Source organism: Pteropus vampyrus, unplaced genomic scaffold, assembly GCF_000151845.1.
Source record: "Pteropus vampyrus isolate Shadow unplaced genomic scaffold, Pvam_2.0 Scaffold36, whole genome shotgun sequence".
NCBI lineage: Eukaryota > Metazoa > Chordata > Mammalia > Chiroptera > Pteropodidae > Pteropus > Pteropus vampyrus.
Genome location: NW_011888817.1, coordinates 12,821,366 through 12,832,732, shown reverse-complemented (window position 1 = coordinate 12,832,732; position 11,367 = coordinate 12,821,366). Strand labels below are relative to the sequence as shown.

The 11,367-nt window shown below is 51.3% G+C and overlaps 1 protein-coding gene across 2 annotated transcripts in view; it reads left to right on the top strand.

Moving 5' to 3' along the window:
• Positions 1–72: 72 nt before the first annotated feature.
• Positions 73–11,367, top strand: part of GRIK3 (glutamate ionotropic receptor kainate type subunit 3) — a 213,468-nt gene continuing 202,173 nt past the window's right edge. For both annotated transcript variants that reach the window (XM_011357999.1, XM_011358000.1), the window contains exon 1: positions 73–187. In XM_011357999.1, the coding sequence (XP_011356301.1) occupies positions 73–187 (115 nt within the window). The remainder of the gene's footprint in view (positions 188–11,367) is intronic.

The window sequence follows — 11,367 nt, the reverse complement described above, 5'->3', positions numbered from 1 at the left end:
CCCGCGCCTAGAGCTGCCGCCCCAGGGAGCCCGCCACGGCCGCGCCCCGGGCACGCACGGCGGCGCCCAACGATGACCGCTCCCTGGCGGCGCCTCCGGAGTCTGGTTTGGGAATACTGGGCCGGGCTCCTCGTGTGTGCCTTCTGGATCCCGGACTCGCGCGGGATGCCCCACGTCATCCGGATCGGTAAGGGCTCCCTGGAGCCGAGGGTCTCCGTGCGCCCGGGCGGGGGCGGGAATGGGGCCGCTGAACACGATCCCAAAAGATTTTGCCAACCTCTCCGGGCTGCCGGGCCGTGTGACCACAAGGAGCTCTTCCCGGCGAGGACAAAGTTCCAAGCCCGGGTCACGGGACTCACTTATTAGGGAGGAGGCAGCCGGGCCGAGGAGGGCGAGGGGCCCTTGTCGCGCTCCTGGGAGGCCAGACCTGGCGGGGTGTAGCGAAGCGTTTCAGCCCCAACACGAGTAGCGGGCGCATTGACCGGCGACTGCCAGCAGGACCCGCCGCAGACCGAGTTCTGGGACCCGGTTCCTCCGCGGAGCGGGAACCCTGGGGAAGGCGCCAACTTCTTTTTCCTCTTCGCTCCCCGCGGGCCTCTTGCCTTCACCTGGGGCATAGCTCCTGCGGCCGCGGCGGGAACGCACGATACGGCTTCGCATGATGGAGGCAGCCAGTCTCCTCTCCCAGGGGCCGCCCGTGGCCTCGCGAGCCCGCATTCAGCCCCGCGGCGTGGGGCAGGGGAGGGGCAGCCGGTTGGTCGCTTCTGCCGCCCCTTACGGTGGGGGCCTCTCCCCCGCCTGGGGCAGCGCGGGTGGGGGGCAGGGAGCAACGGAGCCTGCCCAACGCAGCCATAGAAGGAAGCGAGAGGGACGCGAGTGGCTTTTAAAGTTAGCCGAAATCCCTCCGCAGCTGGCGGCGGCTGGGCGCGCTGCGCGCGGTTTTCTGGGGGCTCTGGCGTCTCTGCGTCTCTTCTCGTCGCGGACTCTTACTCCCGGCTTTAACTTTGTTGTGGCCGCCCGAGGCACCCCGTAGGTAGCGCTCTGGGCTGTAGGGGTGAGGGGTGCGTGTCTGAGGCTCGCGGCCGCCAGGGCTGGGCCCGGTCTGGCCACGCGGGAGCCTCCGCCACGCAGGCCCTGCACCCGCCGCCAGGCCGGAGACCTGGGCCGCCTGGGTTCGCGAGGCGCCACCGCAAGCGTCTTGCACAAGGCGGGCAGAGCTCTGCCGAGCCAGGGCCACTTTCCTCCACTGTGGCTCTTCGTCTAGGCGCGGCCCCTGGGCTGCTAGAGGCGTGAGGGGTGCGCGGAACCAATGTCGGGCTTGGTTTCGTACTTGAGATTTTCCTAGGAGGCAGTCAGAAATCCTGGGGTCTGTCTCTTCCGTGGATCTCTCCTGGATCCCAGACCCTTTTGAGCTCGACACCTGGATGGCTGTAGAACACAATCCTCAGCTCTGCCCAAGCGGGGGTCTTTCAGTCCAAGCCCAGGATCCTGACAGGTGCACATCGGGAAGCAGAGAAGTCCAGTCTCTGGCCTCGGGGAACAGCCCTCACGGTCAGGCTTAACCCTTTGCAACCTAGGGTGTTTCTGGCAAGTCAAAAATATTTTCGATCTCTGCCTGAATGCCCAGTTTAGTCACCATTCCCGGGACAGGCAGCCCTTTAGTAGTGGGCCAGCGCTTCCTTTATTCCTTCCTTCCCTCTGTTTTTTTTGGGGGGATTTGCATGATATGGTGCCCTTGGGAGAAAAGAGGGGGGACCCAAAAGGCTCTATGCACGCAGTCCACTCACTGCAGGTTCCTCTTCCGTGGCCCTTCCCCTGCAGGGGTGGGATGGGCATGCTCCCAGCCCAGCCTCAGGAGTGGAGGTCTTTGGTGGCCCAGGAAGACAGCAGCAGGTGAAGGCAGCCCCAGAAGAATGAGACCGGGAGGGGCAGAAGGATGTGTTCTCACCTGCCCCCTCTTCCTGTGAAATCGGCTTGCACTGGGGGACTCCTCACTGCCCTGAGGGGAATCCCCAAGCCTGCCCGCCCTTTCTTGGGTTCAGCGTGTAATAATGCAATTAAGGATGGCAAAGCCCTCTTCTCTTCTAATCTTCTTCATATTAAACCCCAGGATTAATTAGCGTGTCGGCCCAGGCCATTTATATCTGAGCCCAGCCCCATTTGATTCCCAGCCCGAGGACTGGGGTGCTGTGCCCATGCCAAACGTGACCACCAGAGCTGCGCCAGCTTGGATAGAGGATGAGAAGGCTCTGAGGCCTCTGGGCTTCTCTGGAGCTTCCTGGGGAGCTGAACTTCCATCCTTCTGAGCTAAGGCTTAAGCCTCAGCTGGATTCAGGGAACTACAGTAAATGTGGCACAGTGGATGTGGCAGAGAGGGAGAGAGAAAGAGGAAGGGAGGAAGAGAGAGAAAGAGGAAGAGAGGGAGAGAGAGAGAGAGAGAGAGAAAGAGAGAGAGAGTGTGTGTGTCTGACTCTCATGCTGAAACCCAAACACACAGCCTTGGCCGGGCCCAATGCCATCTCCCTTTGCTCATTCCTCCCCAACCCTGTGATCTCAGGGCGCTGGCTGGGGCTGCAGGAATTGAGGCCCTAGAAATTGGGCTCCGGAGTGTGTAGGGTGCTTCTGGTTCTAGAGACTGGTGCCTGAGACGGCAGCACTTGGAGCCAAATCCTTCTCTAGCAGGCAGGCGTTGCCGAGCACCAGCCAGGGAGAGGGTTTTCCTGCAGGTGCGCAAAGGGCTCTCTGGGCTGGGGAGCAGCGTACCGCCCCTTCTCTTTGTGCCTCTTTTGGGGGCTGAAATTTCCTCTTAGACAAGGAGATGGATAGCTCAGCAGTGTGACAGAGTGTTCAAACAATCCGTCTTGAATAGATGAATTGCATTGCTCTGTCTTTTTGTAATTGTGTCTATCAGAGGGAGAGGTCAAGGCATTGATTGCTTGGATGGTTTGCAAGTAACAAAGGAGAGTGAGGGAGAGAGTGAGGGAGGGAGAATAATTGGATTGTAGTCTGCGGAAAAAAATGATCATTGATTATTTTATATGAATATGTGGAAGATGTATTCTGCGTGTGATTATTAAATGTTGTTCATTGAAGGTTTTTAAGGCATATTGTTCGGCATTTTATTATTATTATTATCGTTATTGTTCAGATAGATGCCGGTCTTAACTCATGGAAAGCAGTTTAATACATGGGTCCTCTCAGCCAAATGGGCTTCAGTGACCTCATGTGGGGACCTGGATTTCCTGGTTACATGAACTAGAAGCTGAAGTGGAGGGGCCCCTAGGCTGAGATCCAAAAGGCTTGGGTTTTCTTCTCTGTCTTCTGCCAGTTTACTGGGTCTTGTTGGTCAAATCACATTCTCCTTCCAACTCAGAGGCTCAGTTTCCCCATCTGTAAACTGTTGGGCTGACCATCATGGTTTGGGCTATTCTGTGACTTCAGAGTTCCCTTCCGTACAGGCTGGTGGAGACTGCCAGCGCCATTGTAGTTTTCATGGTTAGCTCTGTTGTGTTTCATGTTACATACATACTGTAGAATCGAGGGCCAGCCTGGAATTTGAAAGGGGAACCAGACAGCGGTGGCAGCAGCTGGGGAGCTTGAGTGGATGATGGTGATCTCTAGTCAGACAGGAGGGAGGTTCAGAGCCAAATGACTGCAGAGACATAAAGCAGGTGTGTGTGCATGTGTGGGGGCTGGGGGGTGGGGGAGAGTGAGAGGGTGGGAGGGAAGGGCTGGCTTAGCTCCAGACTCACAGAGCATCTACAGACAGAGCAGATCAGAGCTGTGAGTCCCTGAGCTTAGGCTGGGGGCACCCAGCAGGCAATGGCAGTCTATCCCAGGGGAGTGAGGTTCCCACCCCCAGAGTTCCCAAACCAGCCCTGTCTGCATCTCCTCCCATTAGTTCACCCAAATGGTCCTGAACATTTGGCTCCTGAGTTTGGGAGCCATTGCATGTAAAACAATGAGAATTTTCTCACGGTGACTGGCGAAGCACTGAAACATCACGCTTTGTCGGAGCAGACAGAAGCTGAATGAAGATCAATAGGGTTTCCCCTCCTGGAAGTAAATAGCTTCAGACGAGAGACCTGGGAGTGGCCTGAGGGGCCTTAGAGAGCATTAACTTGAGAAATTTCTGCCTCCACTTTCTAGCCCAGCTGCTCCTGTCCCTCCTTCTCTAGCTGGAGTTTAATTTCTTCTTGATGCCTGCCTCGCACTGCGCTAAACAGTCTTTTGACGTCAGGAAGATCTGGGGCTTTTAGAGGTGGTTTATGCACGGTGAGCCAGGCAACCGGTCCTGACTAGGTCTTTCCAAGGTCACTTGCATCCCCCTGCCTCTGAGCAGGACAGCTGACTTCAGGAGTCCAGCCCGCTGTGCTATTTCAAAAGGATTTTGAGGGGCCACTTTCCATTCCTACCTCTTCAGGAATACAAGGTTTCTTCGCTGCTTTTAGGATCCTTTGTGGAGATTATGAGCCTTCCTGAGTCCCTGTGTTTTTATAAGCACTCTCTGTCCCTGTCCCAAGAAACGGAGTACCCTCTGTGGGGGGGGGGAGGCACAGATGCCCTTGTAGGTACTAGAACAACCCCTCTTGGGAGGAGGTACAAGGCCACATGCAGAGGAGGCTGCAGGGCTGCTCGGGGTGCTCTTTTAGGGGGAGACCTGATTGTGCTCCACGACCGAGGCCAAGCTTCCTCCACCTTGTCACAGACAGCTGCCCTTGCCTCTGCCTCCCGCAGTTTCAGCCTGAACCCCACTTTGCTTACTCAGGATCCTCCAGAGGAAACTGAGAAAGCCGACGCTCCACTTGGCTGGGCAGCAGCAGAGAGGAGCCTGGAGCTTCCAGAGCCCTGCCTGGCAACAGAGAGGACTGAGGCTCCAGGATCGGGGCCCTTCCTCTGGGGCCAGCACCCAGCAGCCCTGGCTTGTCTTTAGGAGGCTGGCGTGATGGGGCTGGAGCTTTGGCTGGGCTGGCGGGAGGAAGGGGCTGGTGCCGATGGGGGCTTGCGGTGAGCTTCTTAGCTTAAATCGTTCTTCTTCCGGGTGCTCATCCCCAGCAGCAGCACCAGGGGGCAGTGTGCCTGTGCTAAGGTGGCTGTGGTGGCCTTGTCTTCTGCCTGGGCCCCTCCTTACCTGGGTCTGGAGCACAATCAAACTGATAAAACAATCACACAACAACAATACACTGGCCCCAATCTATTTGAGCGCTTATTCACTGTTAGGCATTGTGTTAAGTGCTTTTCAAACAATTACTAGTAATGTGGGTGAATAGTAAGTGCTCAATAAATGTAGCTGTTGCATGTTCCTCATCATCTTATTTAGTCTTCACCACCCTGCAGGTATTATTCCCATTTTGCAGATGAGGGAACTAAGCTTGGTGAAGTCACTTGCCCAAGATCCCACGGCCAGTGAGTGGTAGAGACAGGAGAAGAATTCCCCTCCAGTCAGCCTGACTCCAGATCCTGTGCTTTTTTAGCTGTCTGTGTATTTGGAAGATAGATATTAACGGTTTCTACAGGCGCTGAGTGCAACTCCCCAACCCCGTGGTTCTAGGTAATGAGTGTGGCCTCAGCGGGGCTGGGCCGTTTGGCTTGTTATGGGGGATGCCTGTGTAGACTCTGCAACATTTAACCCTCCCAGGCTTCCAGAGTCAGACTGGCCTTGCTGATGGGCCACGTGGCAGATATGCTTCCTTGTGAGGAAAGGTATGGATTGTCTTTCCCACCCCTTCTGCCAGTACACGTTCTTATACTGATTGCACCCCACCTTGTCTGGGCTTCTGCACTCTGCCCAACACTTTAATCCAAGGAAATAAAGGTTGGGCTCTCTTTTGGGTGTGGTCAGCCCACCCACAGAAATCTCTCTGTTCTGGGGACTCTAGCCTGCATGTCCCCCAGGCAGCCACCATGCTGTTTTTAAAGACAATGTCAGAGCCTTGAGGAAACCCCAGGACCCCATGTGTATGTCCCCTCCTCACCTCCATGTCTTCAGCTAGTGACCTGGCCAGAGGAGATGACCAGTAAGTTAGCTCTTCGTTCTCCCTTTCTTTTCTCACCTCCCTTTTCCCTCCCCCATCCTGTCTCCTCTCCCCTCCAAATTATTTCCAGGCTAATAGGTTTTATGGTCATTTTACTTTTAAGCAAGTGTCACATTTTAACCTTCTAAATAGAGACTGCCTTGCCAGGAATTGAGTCCAGGGGACAATATTAAGGTAAAGCTTGCTGACACTGGGCCCTGGCATATGTGTTAGGGGCGAGAGCTATCCAGTCCACCCTCCCCCGTGAGAAAGAACCAACCCTTCTTTTCCACCATGTTCCTTCTTTCGGGGGAAATGGGGACACCAGGACAGCGGTGGCTGCCAGAGGCTGAACTGTTCTGGCAGTAGGGAAAGCGGCATGGCTCAGAGTCCTTACGGAGGTGACAGATTTGGGACAAGCATGATCAGAGGGGTCATGTTATTTTTCTAGGGCCTCAATTTCCCCATCTGTAAAATGGTGATGATATTGCCTGCCTCATAGGGTCGAATAGATGTGATATCTTTTCAAAAACACTTAAATGCTGTCCAAAGATCAGCATTTCTTCTTGTTTTTCAAGGAGTCTGACTCGCACAGGGCCAGGACTAGGATGACGTGAGTGAGGCAGCTAAGGAGCAGAATTTAAGGAGGCTATTAACGGTGACCCTGAACTTGCACAAGTGACGGTGAGAGTGGTACCTCCTCAAATTTCGTATCCCTCGGCGCCACTGGCCTGCCCCAGCACTTGTATTTGCTGTTCTCTTCTCCTTCTCCTGTGCTCCAGGGACAACATCCTAACTGAGAGCCATTGGGAGAGAGGGGACTGGACTGAAGGTGAGGCGACTGGTTTTGAGGACAACACGTCATTCTGATTTTGCTTTTGTTTTTCATTAGCCACATTTTGTAGCCTTTGTGCCCACAGCACTCTTCCCTACCTTACCTCTGTCTTTCCAGGGTCCACACTGTCTCCAGGGTCCACACTGTCTTTCCAGGGTCCACGCTGTCTCCAGCTCCAGCCTGGCACGCCCGTCTCCCCAAAGCTCACTTTCCCATGTCCCTCTTCTGGATTCCTTTGGCATTTAGACTTTCTTTACTAATGCTTATTAACCTTGGCTGTAGTTATACTTGTGGGTGTCTAGGGCTTTCTCTAGTCCATGTGTGTCGTACTTCTACCATTAGACAAGGAGTTGCCCAAGGGTGCTTAAGGCCACCTTTCCCTCATCTCCACCAAGAGGTAGAATTAAATTTTTGGAGTCAAGTGATATACGTCATTGATTCTGAGACTGGCCCCTCATTTTCACATCTCTGAAATCAGTATGTATCTCACATGTCATGTCTGAGTTTACTTGCAGGATTTTTTTCTTTCTTGGCACTTCAGGTATAATGATGTGTCTTGGGTTTGATGAAATGTGGTGGATCTGAATTTGAGTCTAACATGTACTTGCTGTGTGACCTTGGGCAACTCATTTAACCTCTGAGCCTCCATTTCTTCATCTATAAGATAGAAATATTAACATTAAGTTAAACCACATTCAGCTGTTTTTGACCTACAAAAATTTCATATGGTTAAATCTTATAGTATCATCTTCATAGGGTTTGCGTGAGGATTAAAGTAGATAAAGTATACAAAGCTCTTTGCACAGTGCCGGATGTTCAATAAATGTTAGGAGAAAAAGATTTCCCAAGGGTGGAGGCCATGTCTCTGCCATCAGACTGTGAACTCTAAGGATGTCCTCTTCTCATGTATCATCTGCCTTGTGCCAACCTTGATGCTCAGTGCTCCATGCAGCTCAGTATGGGGCATTTGCCCATTACCCATATAACCATGTACCTACAGTGGAATGGATGGATCAACAGCCTGTGATAATTATCCACCATGCTAGGGAGCAAGAGAGGTGCCCTTCCAAGGAGGCTTCTTTATGTCAGCTCCCAGACTCCCCCTGGCCTGTTATTTCTCATACACCTGCAGCCCACAGGGAGCTAGTTCTTCCCTACATTTGCAACATTTTCATTGAAATGCACTTTGCATGTATTCAGAGATGGAAAGAGTCTGGTCATGGGATGCTCTTGAAGGGTTGGTCCAGGGAGTCCTGATCAGTCCTTCTTAGATGGGGAGTCCAATTTTGCTTTCTGGGCAAGAAACAGGTACAGTCCATAGAGAGGGTCTGTGGCTGAAGGCTGGGCCCCAGAGGATAGACACTACTGGCTCTGCTGGGAGACACCAGGTAATGAGGCTGCAGCAAAAGCCGGGGAGGAGAGAGGCCCCATGATGATCATTCAGATTGGAGAAAATGAGATGGAGTGAGATCCAGGGGGAGTGGCAGTTTCGACTCCAAATCCTTTGGTGCCATGCTGAATGGTAGTTAAGGAAGGAAGAGGGGAAAAAAAGAGCAAGAAGGAGCTAAGATTTTAGTTTGTGTGAAGAGGGTTCCAATCCATAGGAGACGATTAAGTCTTGTGCTATTAAAGGGACCGATGCAGACAGGCTGCCGATGGAAGGGGGTTTATAGAGTTCTCAGAACAACTGCAGGGATGAGCTCTTTAAAGACGGGAACAAGGGAGACCTCTGCAAAGCTTTCCTGCATCTGCTTTGCAGAACTGAAATATGCTCTTCCAAAGAGCTTGCCCAATTGGGCGGAAAAGCAAGAGCAGGCAGCCACAGACTTCCTAGGGCTCCAGACATCACATTTCCTGTCTAAGGTGAAGAATCACAGAATCCAGGCTTAAAAGAATCTCAGGGGTCATTCCAGACCTCTGGTTCCCAAACATTCACTTGCACCAGAATCTCTTGGAGCTCTCAGTAAAATACAGGTTGCTGGGCTCCACCCCACAGCTTCTGATTCAATGGGTCTAGGTGAGGCCTGAAATTTTGCATATTAACGGGTTCCCAGATAATGCTGATGCTGTTCATCTGAGGACCACACTTTGAGAACCACTGCTCTGAGTCACAGGAGGATCCCCCACTGGTAGGTCCATATCTAGTCCCTGATTGAATACCCCTGTAGTAGGAAGCTCACCTCTTTTTGACCTTACTTTGTTACTGATTGCAAATGCTTTGACCCACTCCAATCTTTGCAAAATTTCTTCTCAAATTTGTCTGCTTGCAGTTCCAGGGAAAGCACTATATCTTGGACATTGAAAGTATAGGTTCTGAAATGCATCTTCTGAGTTTAAACTCTCATTCCCTCCCTCCAGGCTATGTCATTTTGGGTAAATCACCTAACTTCTGTAAGCCTAGATTTCCTCACCTGTGAAATGGGGATAATAATAGATTTGACCACATGGGGTCATTGTGAAAACTAACATGCTTGGTACAAAGGAAGCCGTCAATACATTTTAGCAATTGAGCATTGTGGGTAGGCTCACAGGTCCTGGAATCCGACAGCCTGAGGTTTAAGGCTGCCGTCGTCACTTCCCACCTGTGTGATCTTGGATAAATTGTTTAATCTTGCAAAATAATAATAATGATAGTACCTGCCTCACACGGTTTTTCGTAAGGATTAAATGCGTTAATACAGGTGAAATTAAGTTTAGAACATAGTCACAGTAAGCACTCAATAAATGTTACCCATTACCCTAACTGCTGTGATCACCCTGCGCACTGATTCTGGTTCAGATTAGCTCCCTGTCTGCCTCATATGCAGCCCTACAGAAATATAAAGCTATTTCTCTGGATTAAAGATGCCCAATTCTTGCTTCCAGTGTGGTGCTGAGAGCTAATCACAGTACTGCTTATGTATTGAAACCAGTAAGCTCATCGCCTCCTCATCTCAGCTTTGGTGTCGGGTTATACAACCCTAGATTATTCCAGCCTTTTCAGCAGCCATTTTGCTCTGTTGATTTTTACCGAGCCAGTGGTCTCATGAGACATGAGGTCTTTTCCACAGACATCACTGCTGATCTATAACTTCTCTCATCTTCTCTTTGGCAGTTCATCTTTTGAGCCTAAAGGCAGGACCTGTCATTTATCTCTAGTAAATCCTATCATTGAACCTCCAGGCAGTTATTCTTCTCTTTGTTTCTGGACCACCAAAGCCTGTTCCCATCTCCCCATCCTTGGGAGGTAGGCATGAATATCATCCTCTTCTTCCCTGGCCTCTCTCCTCAGGTCTACGGTAGAGAGGTGATGTGCTTATTGGCCTACAGTATGGCTGGGGCTGGGAACCACAGCTCTGGATAGTGAAGCTTCTATGGCCCCCTCTCTGTCATCTGGCATGCTTTCTGCTATCTGAGCCTGGGTGAATATGCCTACCCTCTCTTCAGCTTTGTCTGCCACCAACACATTAGGCAGGGAATGACTGATGTTAGAGTCTGTTGTCTTTATTCAGTGGTCCACTACCCCACACTTTAACCCATTTCAAATCCCACTGGTTTCCTCATGCTTTCAGGCTATTTGCGAACTGCCGTGGTTGGCATCTCCAGACTCATGCACTGTCTCTCCTTGGCTCACACGTCCTCTCAGCTCCAGTGTACTGAATACCCAAGTCCCTAGAAGGAACTGCGACTTCCTTCACACTCTGGGCCTCTTCTCTTGCTATTCTTTCTGGCAAACATCCAGTCATCCTTCAAGTCTCAGCAAGTATATCCTTTCCTCCAGGAAGCCTTTCTCAGCTCCTACCTTCTATGAGTCCCCACAGTACCCTGAACTTCCCTTGTCATAGCACTTACTGACTGTAATTCTCAGTTACCTTAGAGATAAGTACAATACAAACATGAACTTTAGCTGGCTTAGTCACCACTTTGTCCAATGCATTTAGTATTGTGCATGGCATATAGTAGGTGATTAATAACTATTTGTTGAATAAATAAATGCATTGATGAATATAGTCATTTGAACATAAGTCCACCCAACTGCCCTGTCATTCAGCTCAACACTTTCTCTATTCTGTCAATAGGATTTTGTGGAAGACGTTGTTAGATTCTTCAGTGAAGTTAGGGTCCTAATGGTGTCTGTGGTATTCTTCTGATATATCAATTCAGCATCTTGTAAGCCAAGACCTTTTCCATTTAGACCAGTGGTCCCCAACCTTTTGGCACCAGGGACCAGTGCTCCTATGAGAATCTAATGCCTGATGGTCTGAAGTGGAGCTGAGGTGGTGATCCTAGTGCTAGAGAGCTTCTGCAAATACAGATGAAGCTTTTCTCGCTAGCCTGCAACTCACCTCTTGCTGTGTGGCCCAGTTCCTAAGAGGCCACAGACCAGTATCGGTCCATCGTTGGGGGTTGGGAACCCCTGATTTAGACTATTGGAAAGAGCTAGAGTATGTAGAGGAGTGGGCCCTTCTTTCTCAGACCTAAAATTGGTCTTTACATCCATTGTCTGGTTTTATATCATGATTCTTCTCTTGAGAAAGA